The following is a 13,156-nucleotide window of genomic DNA, read 5'->3' as shown; positions in this document are numbered from 1 at the left end:
CAAAGACCAGATAGAGGGAGCTGAGGGCAGCCCCCAACAGATGGCCAGCAAGGGAACAGACACCTCAGTCCTGCAACCACAAGGAACTATATTTGGCCAAAAGCGCTTGGAAACAATTCTCCAGTGAGGAATGCAGCCCAGCCCACATGCTGATTTTTGCCCAGTGACACCCACGTTAGACTTCTGCCCCACAGAACTGTGAGATGATACAATTTCAATTGTTTTAAGACATGAAATTTGTGGAAATGTGGTAAAGCAGCAACAGAAATGAATACAGTGATTTACGTGGAAACCCCTAGAAGAGTGTCTGGCACGGTGTTGACACCTGACAAGCGTTTCCTGATTTCCTGACATTGCAAAGCAGGGCTGGCCACACTCTATCCAAAACAATAGATGATAGACTTGTTCTGACAAAACAGATTCAGTGAATTATAAATGGCCCAGAACACCTACAAATTTTAGGTTTCAGGTAAGTGATTGCCTTTCCTTTCACTTAGAAACCTCCCAATGCTCATCTTACTGATAAACTCTAAGTACCAGGCAGGAGACTAAACACCAGACAAACCCAGCCCCAGATGCCCCGAGGGAGCCCGTCCCAGCACTCACTCCGCTGCACTGAAATGATGTCCAAGTCAGTTTATCCCACTAGACCAAGAACTCCAGCTCTCCATGTGTGAGTCACCAGTGCTGCCTCTGCATCTCTGCTTCTAGGATGGTGCTTCTGCACTTCACAGGAAATCTGTATCAATGTTTTTCAACACTATATATGACAGTGTCACTTAATATCTGCACAGAAAACATCAATTCTTTGAGGACCAGGGCCGGGTTTATTAGCCTTCGTACTCCCACTGTCACTGTCTGGGACATCAGAGGCACTCAGTAGAAGTTGGTGAAGAGAAAGAAAAGGCAGAGGAGAGAGAGGAAAGCAGGACCAACACCGCAGACACAGATTCTGAGGTGGCTGGAGGAGAGGCAGGACAGAGAAACTTCCTGGATGCTGGAATGGGGTTCACTGTGATACCTGCTGCTGGATTTCAAATGTCAAAGGTGACACTTTGCTGACCTTGACTTCTGACTGCCCTTTAGCTTTCCCAACCTCAAGACAGGGCACTTAGAAACTGCAATGTCAAGAAATTATGCTTCATCAAAGCATGGGAATGTTATTTACATGGACGTTCATTACTGCATTTTTTATATGGGAATGTAAATAATTGAAGAGATTGTTAAAGACTAAATCATGCACATTCAATAACTTTGTAAAATATTAATGATAACTGAAACACAAATTTTGATGTTCCCCAAAAATGCTAACATATAAAACAATACTGGCCAATTAAAGATAGAAAACAATCCTAATGAAGCTCCCCAACAGACACATTAAAACTTCTCTGTACATTAAACATTTGGGATTTCAAAGGAAAACCCAGATTCATTCCATTCTTAACATGGCGTTTAAAAAAAAAATCTTAGGTAATACAATATTTCATTTAAAATTTACAAAATTCCATTACATTCATAATTTCGTTTGATCCTCAAAACAATCTCCTGAGTTAGGCAGAACAGGTATTACTAACAACTAACTCCATTTTACAGGTAAGGGAACTGAAGTTCAGCAAGTACTTGGGCTTAACAAAAGCTTTAATAGGGCCACATATCGAAACCAAATCTTCTGCTCAAAAGAACTAGAATAAGTTATCTTTTACATATTATTCATACTTATATCCTGTCAATATCCAAAAATGTTTTGAGGTAGCCTGCAATAATAGACACCTATCCAATAAAAACATTAAAATGAAAAACGGGGAAAAAAAACAGCAGGTGACATGGGAGACAGACGAAGGTAGATAGCAAAGACTGAGACTTATAATCTAAGAAAACTTCATCTCTGACCTTCCAGTTCCAGGGAGATAACGCTAAAGGAAACAAGATGGTTTATAGACTCATAAACTGACAAAAGAGAGGTTGCATCAGTTCTTAACTCTGAAACACTCCTAGCAGCCACAGCAAATCTCTAGGACAACATACCAATGGCATCAAAGCAAGAGTATACTTCAGTGATAGAGTGAATTAAGTTCCCTGTTTGGGACCCAGGCCAGGGCTAGAGAAAAGAACTCTGAAATGTAGAGCTCAGAAATACATCCTCTGTCGGCCACAGGCAGTGGCTCACACCTGTAATCCCCAGCACTCTGGAAGGCTGAGGCGGGCAGATCACGAAGTCAGGAGATGGAGACTATCCTGCCTAGCACAGTGAAATCCTGTTTCTACTGAAAATACAAAAAATTAGCCAAGCGTGGTGGCAGGCGCCTATAGTCCCAGGTGTTTGGGAGGCTGAGGTAGGAGAATGGAGTGAACCCAGGAGGCGGAGCTTGCAGTGACCCGAGATCCTGCCACTGCACTCCAGCCTGGGCAACAGAGCAAAACTCCGTCACCCCAAAAAAAAAAAAAAACAAAAAATTATTCTCCATACCCTTGTGTCCCCTTCTGTGAGAGACTTCCTTACATCATTGCGAGGAAGAGAATTTTTCTCTGCTATATTTACTTGAAAGAATTAAAGGTGTAGAGCAAAAATTCTTGGAAATTATGTAGTTTACGATCCTCAAAAGTGAGAAAAATGAAGCCCAGAAGAGAAGGCCTTCCAGGAAAATTCCAGAGCCGGAGGTAGAGCCAGTACATTGTTTTTGTTTTTGTTTTGAGAGGAAGTCTCACTCTATGGCCCAGGCAGGAGTGCAGTGTAGCCATTTCACTCACTGCAACCTCCGCCTCCTGGGTTCAAGCTATTCTCCTGCCTCAGCCTCCTGAGGAGCTGCGATTACAGGCGCCCACCACCACGCCCAACTAATTTTTGTATTTTCAGTAGAGACAGGGTTTCACCATGTTGGCCAGGTTGGTCTCGAACTCCTGACCTCAAGTGATTCACCTGCCTAGACCTCCCAAAGTCCTCGGATTACAGGCGTGAGCCAACGCGCCCGGCCGACCTGGTAAGTTTTAATCAAGTATTCTGAACTATGCTACAAACACTAGGAAGTAATAGAAAAAAAAAATTAATCTAAAAACCCTCTGGAGAGTCAAAGAATTGCAGATTTAAAATAGCATGAATACTTGGATTCATGGTATTGAAAAAGGACCTCGCATTTACCCGTATGTACAAACTGCCTGCGCACTTCTATCAGAGCATTTTTCAAGCTGTGCTACAGTTAACTATGTACCGCCCAAAGCCAATCTGTCCCTGCGGATCGTAAGCTCTTAAAGACCAGGACTTCAGGAGAACAAGCAAAACTTCAGAGAGAAGAGAGCCACCGAAACAGAGTTCATAGCAATGGGTCGGCAGGAGCTGATGACTGGAGGTGCGCAGTAGTCTTGGAGTCTGGGACAGCGGAGGGCAGAGAAGGCAAAAGGGCCTGCATGACACGCTACAGGGCTAGGAGCCACAGCTGTGGTGATTAGTTCAGTTTTGTCTCCTATGCCTGTTACTTATACACCATCTCTTGTTCAGAAAGAACTTCAGGTTGAGTATTTGGACTCCTTGAGCCTTCTGCTGTTTGTCTCCAGGACGTTTAACACTCTTAAAAGGGGAAAACTGTCCAGTTCGATTTCGCTTCCTGGGACATTACAGGTTTTTCAAAAGTTTGATGAAAGCATTCATTAAGGAGTGATTCCACTTTCTTCGCTGGCTGAGAAATACAGCGTCTGAGGGGCAGCATCAGGTCTTCCCATCAAGCTGAGGTCGGAGTCTCCCCACCCACGGACCTCAGCCTCGCTCTCCCCTCATAAGTCTGACCTCTAACTGTAACTGCCTTGGCCTCATTCCGTGGGTGTGGATGCTCCTGCTTGAAACGCATTTTCCAGCCCGCCAAATTCTTGGGAGAGTTTCTTCCACTCTCCAAGCGCTAAGAGCTACAAAGTTCAATCTGGCTTTCCAGATTTTTTTTTTCTTCCCATTACTAACGGAAGAAATAAAGAAGTGCTGGGCAGAAGGGCCCTGCTCCCTCCAATCAGAGCCCAGCCCGGGGCCAGAGCAGGAAGTGCGGCGGTGGGACCCGCGGTGGGACGCGCTGTGAGGGCCCCTCGCCCCCTGGGACCCGCCAGCCAGGGCAGAGGTCGGTGTGGCCACTGCGCGACAGCTCCGGGCCCGCGCCTCTCGCTTCCTCCCGCCAGGCAAGTGAGAGGATAAACTATGGGGCGGGGGCAGTGCGCCCCCACCAACCGCGCCCCCCGCACACGGACCCCCACTACACGCGTGTCCCAGGCGGAGTCGACGCAGACGAGCCACGGGGCGGCGCACAGCACCACTAGCAGGGCGGCCAGGACCCACGCGCGCGGGTCCACGCAGCCACCTATATAGGTGACAAAACAGGAAGCCGTCATGCGGGGCCGGGAAACAGCCCCCACCCAGAGTCACGGACTCCCTCGTCCGAGGGTCCGCGCAGTCCCCTCGGTGAGTCTAGCGAAGCAGTCTCGCTGCTAGGGAGGGCGGGGAGGGCGGCGGAGTCTCCCACTCGCGGTGACCCGGATCCCGCCACACGAGTGGGCCCACGCAGGGCCCCCTCTGCCGCACGCGGGGACCAGCCACGCTGCGGGGGACCGGGCAGAAGCCAGCGCCCGGGTCCATGCAGTCCCCTCCGCGGCAGACGCGGGGAGCCGGGGAGCAGTAGGGACCGGCCCCCACCCGCAGGGCGACCGGGACTCCCCCGCGGGCCCACGCGGTACCGCAGCAGGCGCGAAGCCCCCAGTGCCGCCCAAGGCCGAGACAAAGCCCTGGCGCAAGGACCCCGGATCCCGACCTCGGACCCTGCGGAGCCCAGCTCGGAGCCGCCACGCCCGGGGCAGAGACCCCCGCCCGGTCAGGAGACCCCGTCGCCCGTCGTGCCGTCTCACCTCAGGCTGCCGCCTCGCAGCGCTCGCTCCTCACCTGGGCGCCTGAGCCGACTGAAGCGCAGCTGAGCAGCCGACAGAGCCACCGCAGCCTCAACAACGGAGCCCCGGGGCGGGGCCGCCGCCGCCGCTTCAGCCCGTGTTCCCCGCTCAGGATCCGGCTCGGATCAAGGAGCTGCAGCTGGCGCAGGGCTGCGGCCCGGAAACACACCGCGCAGGTGCACACGGCCCCGCCCGCCGCCCGCCGCCCGCCGCCCGCCGCCCGCCGCCCGCCGCCCGCCGCCCGCCGCCCGCCGCCCGCCGCCCGCCGCCCGCCGCCCGCCGCCCGCCGCCCTGCCCCAGCGGAGCCGGGCGCCCAGGACCCGCCCCCCGGCCAATGCGGAGCGAGCTGCGCGGAGAGGGCGGGGCCTGGAGGAACAAAGGGAGGTTGGGCGGGGCGGTGCTGGGACTGGGCGTGCGGGGTCCCGCGGGAGGACCGGACCCAAGAGCTGGCCGGATCCTGGCCTCCTAGAAGACCCAGCTCAACGTCCACCTGGAGTCTGCTCTACAGGACGCGCTCATCTCAAGCCCAGAACTCAGGCTTTTAGGGCAGAGAGCGAGAGACAGGCTTGTTTTACAAAAAGGGAAACTGAGGTGGAAGGAATTGGATTGCCTGCTGCCTGAACTCACGTAGTCCCATTCACTCGTTCACCTTGTCATTCAGCAAACATTTGGAAGCACGTATGGTGGGCGTTAGGAGTGAAGTAGGGCCGGGCGTGGTGGCTCGCGCCTGTAATCCCAGCAGTTTGTGGGGCCGAGGCAGGTGGATCACTTGAGGCCAGGAGTTCGAAACCAGCCTGGCCAACATGGTGAAACCCCATCTCTGCTAAAAATACAAAAATTAGCTAGACATGGTGGTGCAATCCTGTAATCCCAGCTACTCGGAAGGCTGAGACAGGAGAATTGCTTGAATCCAGGAGGCAGAGATTGCAGTGAGCTGAGATTACACCATTGCACTCCAGCCTGAGTGACAAGAAAAAAACTCTGTCTCAAAAAAAAAAAAAAAAAAAATTGTCTCTTGCCACTAGCATGAAGGTCCCATGAGAAGAAAAATGGAAACTCTTGCTCATAACAGTGCCCCAAATGCCCAGCACAGTGTAGCTGTAGGGCAGTTGGTCGATGGTGGACGCTGCTGGTTGAAGGGCCCAGCTGGTCCTCCCAGCTGCCTTCTCCCTGGTCACGTTCCATTATAGAGAACAGAATAGTTTCTTGCCCTTCCAGAGTCCCTCTTAGTGGGGATTGGCCAAGTGACATTGTCCTGCCCCAGGAGACATAAGTGGAAGTTGGCTGAAAGGTTTCTAGCCTTAGTGTGCTGGGACGATTTGAACCAGGACATGACAGCTGACCGTCCATCGTTCAGGAATTCTGCAAGTTAGTTGTTCAACACATTCAGTACTTCAAATTTTAAATAATATATACTCGCAAATTAAAAAATGCATTAGACCAGATGCAGTGGCCCACGTCTAACACATTGGAAGCCTGAGGCAGGAAGATCACTTGAGCCCAGGAGTTCAAGACCAGCTTAGGCAAAAAAGGAAGATCCTGTCTCTACAAAAAATTTTAAAGTTAGCTACGCATGGTGGTGTGTGTATGCAATCCTAGCCACTCAGGAGGCTGAGATGGGAGGATCGCTTGAGCCATCTGTTCAAGGCTTCAATGAGCTATGATAGTGCCACTGCACTCCAGCCTGGGTGACAGAGCCAGACCCTGTCTCAGAAATAAATATATTTCATATATTAATAAATTTATAATAAATGTATATATACACATGTATTATAATTATGTATTTAGACATAAAGATGTATTTCTTGTTTTATTTATTTATTTATTTATTTTGAGATGGAGTTTAACTCTTGTTGCCCAGGCTGGAGTGCAATGACACAATCTGGGCTCACTGCAGCCTCCACCTCCCGGGTTCAAGTGATTTTCCTGCCTCAGACTCCTGAGTAGCTGGGATTACAGGCACACACTACCACGCCTGGCTAATTTTTGTTAGTAGAGATGGGGTTTCTCCATGTTGGTCAGGCTAATCTCGAACTCCTGACCTCAGCTGATCTGCCCACCTTGGCCTCCCAAATTGCTGGGATTACAGGTTTAAGCCACTGTGCGCAGCCTATATGATATATTTACATATTATAATTATGTATATTAATTTTATATAATTATATATAAATATAAAAATATAAAAACTTTCCTTGCCTTCTCTTGTTTCTACCTACAGTCAGTATATACCCATGATTTCAAATACTATCTACATGTAATAATTTTAAATGTATATTATATATATATATATATATTTTTTTTTTTTGAGATGGAGTCTCGCCCTGTCACCAGGCTGGAGTGCAATGACGCAGTCTTAGCTCATTGCAACCTCTGACTCCCAGGTTTAAGCGATTCTCCTGCCTCAGCCTCCCAAGTAGCTGGGCTTATAAGCGCCCACCACTATCCTGGCCCGCGGGATAGTCAGAGCAGGCCCTGGAGAAGGGGTTGGGAATTTGGGGAACAAGAGACACGAGAAATGGAGACAAGACAGTGCTCTGATCAAGTCTCGTTTAATGGCGGTAATGCACTGCCTTATATACACTTGGAAGGGAAGGGGTTGGGCTAAGGCGGAAATGATCTCATTGCCGAGGGCGTGGCCAGGTTAGTTTCGGTTTCTCCGGTCGGACGTCATGTTGCGCTTGCGCTATTAAGTAACAATTTTCCCGGGCGCGGGAAAAGTGAGTGAAGAAGAAGCAGGAGGAGAGCCATCTTTTAATGGCGGTATTAATATAGGGAAGAAGGTAAATCTAGAGAGAAGGTGTGGGGTGGAAATGAATATAGCTCAGGCATTTAATCTTTAATTATTATTCGCTATGGCCGGGGCGTGCAGCTCCGGACACACCACCATGTCCTGCTAATTTTTGTATTTTTAGTAGAGACAGGGTTTTGCCATTGTGGCTAGGTTGGTTTCAAACTCCTGACCTTAATTGATCACCCGCCTCAGCCTCCTAAAGCGCTGGGAATACAGGCGTGAGCCACCTTGACCAAAATATTTTTCTGTTTCCAAACATTTTACATGAGAGGAAAGTGGAGAATAAATCACCTGACACTCTACTGTAAAAAAAAAAATCTTTGTGCCTCTCTTCTTTTCATCTTTCCTAAGTGTACATATTACCAAAATGTCTTTAGGTTGAGGTCTCCCCGTGAAACCTTTACAGGGTGTTGTGTCCTCAGCCACCCTCCTGTCTTTTCCTAGTCCTGGCATTTTAGAACTGTCTGGGAATGACCCAGGATACCCACAGTGGCCATGTCTATTGGAGGGTCTAGTGAATATCAGCCCCGGGGTCATCTCATCCCCAAGGACAGCCTGAAGTAGGGGGTAGAGTCTCTCAGGGGAGCAGCTGGATGCTCTTGGCCTTAGAGGAATCTCCGGGTATAGTTTCATCTAAAATGGTGACCCCTTAGGGTTATTAAAATTTTAGGACATTAAAATGAATGGACAATACAACGTAACGTCATTAAAGCTAGGTCATTAAAACTGTTCCTCTAGCTGGAGGTTTTATTCCTCGGAGACACATTGATGGTCTGCCAATGGGATGCTGATATTGAGAGGAAAAGGCAGAAATGATTTCTGCTTTCTAGATTGTCTCAGACTTGTGAAGAGAGAAAAATTCTCCCAAAGGATGAGGAAAACCCACCCCAGAGAGGATGTGCAAGAACCTAAATATGAAAATGCTCTGAAGGCACACAGGAGGACAAAGAGCAGTGCCAGTGCCTCCTAGGTGGTCACTGAGTGCTTTACTGAACAGGATGGGTGTCCCGAGGGATAGAATGGGCTGCCGTGACACTTAGAAAGGTCTGCGTTGGAGTCAGCACTGCCTCTCCCTGAGTTTGTTACCTTGAAAAGGCTTGTCCTCTTATTTGAGTTTCAGTTTGTCATTGACTGTAAGATACATTTTGTCAGTACAGCTTGAAAGATAAAAATACTATTTCCAAAGAGGCAAGATAAAATGATGCATTTTATTTGCTAAAAATTCGTATTTATTTCTTCCCCAGAGTGAGTGTAGTAAGTTTTAAAGGTCTGTTCTTTTTAAGGGTAATTTCAAATGGAATTGTAGGACTTAGCTTTGTCAATGCTACTGGTGAAATACAAGTGTGATAGATAAATTGATGATTTACAAAGATTCACCAAAATGTCAGTTCCCCTCTTATAGCATGGTGAAGAATTTATGACAGTGGACATATCTGTATCCTCTTATCTGGATATCTGAGGGGGTTTTTCGTGTTTTTTTTTTTTGTTTTTTTGGAGACACTGTCTTGCTCTGTAGCCCGGCTGGACTGCAGTGGCGCCATCTCTGCTTACTGCAACCTCTGCCTGCCCGGTTCAAGTGATTCTCCTGTGTCAGCCTCCCGAGTAACTGGGATTATAGGCACCCACCACCACACCCAGCTAATTTTTGTATTTTCAGTAAACACGGGGTTTTAGGCCTGGCACGGTGGCTCATGCCTGTAATCCCAGCACTTCAGGAGGCCAAGGTGGGTGGATCACGAGGTCAGGAGTTCCAGAGCAGCCTGGTCAACGTGGTGAAAAACTGTCTCTACCACAAATACAAAAAAATTAGCTGAGCCTGGTGGCAGGCACCTGTAATCCCAGCTACTCGGGAGGCTGAGGCAAGAGAATTGCTTGAACTCGGGAGGTGGAGGTTGCAGTGAGCCAAGATCTTGCCACTGCACCCCAGCCCAAGCGACAATGCAAGACTCCGTCTCAAAAAACAAACAAACAAACAAACAGCAAAAAGACGGGGTTTTGATATGTTGGTCAGGCTGGTGTCAACCTCCTGACCTCAGGTGATCACCCATCTCATACTCCCAAGGTGCTGGGATTACAGGCGTGAGCCACCATGCCCGGCCCACTCTATTTTCCTTTTATTCTCTAAATTTTAATATGTTTGAGTTTGTCTGTTCCTTTATCACTGTTTTCTTACATAAAAGAAATTCTGCCTAATCCTTCATAAAAAAAATCTTCCTGTGACTTCTGAAAGTGTTCTGGTTTTATCTTTCATATTTGAATATATAATAAGTTGATTATGGATCATGGAATGGAGAAGAATGCAATGCATTTTCCCAAGTAGATGCCAGCCTGGTTTGCCTCATATTTTAAAGTGCATGTGATTTCTTTTTCTATTCTACAGTGCCTACTCTATCATTCATCAACTTTCCATATAAATGCTGGGTCATTACGACTTTTCTTCCCCTTGGTCTGCTTGCTCGTCTCTCTGCTAATACTGTGCTGTCCTGAGTATTGTCGTTTGAAAATCTTAGAAGTATGTTAGACAAGTCATCACTCTTTTTTTAGATGACTAAAAAGCATTAGACATTTGTCATTTTTACTACGCATGAAAAAGTAGTTTTTCCTTCCTAAAAAAAGCCTGATTGGGGAATTTATGTGATTTCATAGGAATAGCATCTGGAAATGGTGACATTAATGTCATTTTAAAAAACACGTGTCGTATTTCCTCTTATTCCTTTCTGCCTTGACATTGTGCAATAGAAATTTTAAAAATTGTTGTATTAGTATTGTTAAATATCAATTATTGGTTTTGTTTACTACTCAATTAAATTTAGTAAGCCTACTTTCTCTTGGTATAATCACATTGAATGGGCTCAACTCCCCAGTTAACAAGTGACAGCACATGTAAAATATTGTCTACCAGGGAAACTCATTGAACACTTAGTGTTCAGACTGTGTTTCGGTGTCTGGTTCCCTAAGCACCACTGCAGTGAAAATAATAGACCTTCGGCAGAAAAACTTTTGGTAAATATATTGCATAAGCCATTTAGATGCAGTGAGTCATTCTTATTACTTGGGTTGGTGGAATCCCTTTCAAAATGTAAGTTACTATTACAAACAAAGGTGGAACTTTGTGAGCAGGCATTTTTAAGAATAAGTAGTCTCAGGACTGATAATATTAACTCCCTTATGCACATCAGGTAGGACTTTATTATGACAGATACTAAAAATGCACAAAGTGAAGTTAAAAGGTAACTCCTAGCAGCACATCTTACTCCCTGGATTCTCTAATGAGATGGGTGTTTCTACTTTGCTGTTGCCTTTCTGAATAGTTCAATTCCAGCATTAGTACTGCTGTGTGGGAGGGAGTATGTGTGAACAGAGTAAGAGTTGTGACAATCAAGTCACAGAAAAAATGCTTGGAAATTTTAGAATCATGTAAACAGCTTATGGATTGAGTATAGATTCCCAGTGCAGTCAGTCTCACCCATCCTTCTATCCACATGTGTGGAATGTTCTAGGACTCCATGGCTTTTGAGGATGTGGCTGTGAACTTTACCCAGGAGGAATGGGTTTTGCTAGATTCTTCTCAGAAGAATCTCTACAGAGAAGTGATGCAGGAAACCTGCAGGAACCTGGCTTCTGTAGGTGAGAATGACAACACATTTCACTTAATTACAGAAGTATTTCCCTATCATCAGTGCTATTTGTGATTTGCAATGTGGCAAGGGAATGATTTGGTGAATAAATCAGGCATGGGCACTGTGTACAAAGAACATTAAATCTAGTAATGTTTCTGTAGTTTGTAATAATTCATGATAATTTTGTGGGTCTGCATTTTAGGAAACAAATGGAAAGACCAGAATATTGAAGATCACTTTGAAAAACCTGGGAAAGATATAGATAATTTGTACTGAGAAGAGGAAATAAAGTCCTCTGAAGGAATCTTATCAAGTCATGAACTTAAAAACAAGCAATCAAAACAAATAAGAGTCACTTGAAATTTATTTTTTTTAGAAAGTGGGAATATTTCATTTCTCTCATACCCACTCAAGGACATATGAAAATGGACACTGTAGCTCCCTGGGCCTTGTAAATACAAGAACGTACACAGGATTAAAACTCTAATAGTTTAGAAACTGCAAGAATATTTTCAGTTTTCACATTTACTTGAAAAGTCATGTGAAAACTCCCACAGGAAAGAAGTTCTATAAGTGAAGCTTTTCTAATTTGGAAAGCCTGATGCAAATTAATTACGGTGCAGTGCTTGAAAAAATGTATGTTACACAAGTTACAAGTATATTGTTTTTATCAGTGGCTCATTCTTAAGGAGTCATGAGTATGCAATTCACCTTGTTTTGCAGGGAAACCTTGAGGTGAGAGTTCTGTAAATGCTCTTTAAGCAGTAGTACTTGAGTTTCATAGATAATGATATTAAGTTTATTGGTAGAATTTTTGTCTATTCATTTGATAATGTGCTGGATTCATGGTTGAATTTTAATGTTTTTCTAATATGTAGGTAAGTTTAATTTTTTTTTATTTCATTATTACCTTTTTTTGAGATGGAGTCTCACTGTGTTGCCGAGGTGGAGTGTAGTGGTGCAATCTCGGCTCACTGCAACCTCCGCCTCCTGGGTTTAAGTCATTCTCCTGCCTCAGCCTCTGTAGTAGCTGGGACTACAGGTGCCTGCCACTACATCCAGCTAATTCTTTGTATTTTTAGTAGAGACAGGGTTTCACCATGTTGGCTAGGCTGGTCTTGAACTCCTGGCCTCATGATTTGCCCACCTCAGCCTCCCAATGTGCTGGGATTACAGACATGAGCCACTGCACCCGGTCGGGTAAGTTTCGCTTTTATGTATTGTCCTGTGATTAACGGACCAGTGAATAATGATTGTGAATTGTTGGGATTGTCTTACTAGCCTCATTTGGCAAATTTTGATTATCCCTTGTTCATTATACACATTCCACCTTTCTTTATTAAAGGAAAAACTACTCTTGATGTAAAGATGTTTATTTTTTGCTAATAATGAGTTGGTATTAATTCCTAAGTACATAAATTTTACTATAGAGTATCATCTCGTGAGTTCTTTGTATGTGTTGCCCTTTATTCTTTATTATTTCTGTCTATTATTTGGGTCATTCACTTTGAATGAAGGAGAGAGGACTGTGATAGGACAATATGTTGTAACCAATCTGAGAGAGGAAGCATTCAATCTCTCAGTCACATATGATAGCGTTGGGCTTTTCATCAATGCCTTTCTTATTGTAGTAGATAGTATTGCACCATTATGATATGATAGTTTATATACTGTATTTTAGAGTATTACAGTCTTACCAGTCAGTGTCACATGATTCAGTTCCCTATCAGCCAATAGACAAACCAATCACATACTCCTGTAGGAACAAGGAACATCCTCGGCCGCGTGGGTGGATCACGCCTGTAATCCCAGCACTTAGGGAGGCCGAGGC

The 13,156-nt window shown here is 45.9% G+C and overlaps 2 protein-coding genes across 2 annotated transcripts in view; one reads left to right on the top strand and one right to left on the bottom strand.

Moving 5' to 3' along the window:
- The window catches only part of LOC135964672 (SH3 domain and tetratricopeptide repeat-containing protein 1), a 160,055-nt gene that overhangs the window by 146,334 nt on the left and 565 nt on the right, over positions 1-13,156 (bottom strand). Inside the window, exon 2 of the mRNA XM_065518879.2 lies at positions 4,910-5,033. Coding sequence (XP_065374951.2) covers positions 4,910-5,033 — 124 coding nt within the window. The remainder of the gene's footprint in view (positions 1-4,909; positions 5,034-13,156) is intronic.
- Positions 4,018-12,876, top strand: LOC135964674 (zinc finger protein 669-like). The gene is made up of 3 exons (XM_065518888.1): positions 4,018-4,435; positions 11,206-11,332; positions 11,528-12,876. Exons 1-3 carry the CDS (start codon positions 4,364-4,366, stop codon positions 11,599-11,601), a joined length of 273 nt encoding a protein of 90 aa, XP_065374960.1. The 5' UTR covers positions 4,018-4,363; the 3' UTR covers positions 11,602-12,876.

This window comes from Macaca fascicularis, chromosome 8, assembly GCF_037993035.2.
Source record: "Macaca fascicularis isolate 582-1 chromosome 8, T2T-MFA8v1.1".
Taxonomy (NCBI): Eukaryota; Metazoa; Chordata; class Mammalia; order Primates; family Cercopithecidae; genus Macaca; species Macaca fascicularis.
The sequence above is the reverse complement of the archived record's forward strand: the minus strand, read 5'-3'. Positions and strand labels throughout refer to the sequence as shown.

Coding starts and splice junctions, on each gene's coding strand:
- LOC135964674 (XM_065518888.1), top strand. CDS start 4,364: ATGCGGGGCCGGGAAACAGCCCCCACCCAGAGTCACGGACTCCCTCGT. Junction 4,436..11,205: donor GGGTCCGCGCAGTCCCCTCG/GTGAGTCTAGCG, acceptor GGAATGTTCTAG/GACTCCATGGCTTTTGAGGA. Junction 11,333..11,527: donor CAGGAACCTGGCTTCTGTAG/GTGAGAATGACA, acceptor TCTGCATTTTAG/GAAACAAATGGAAAGACCAG.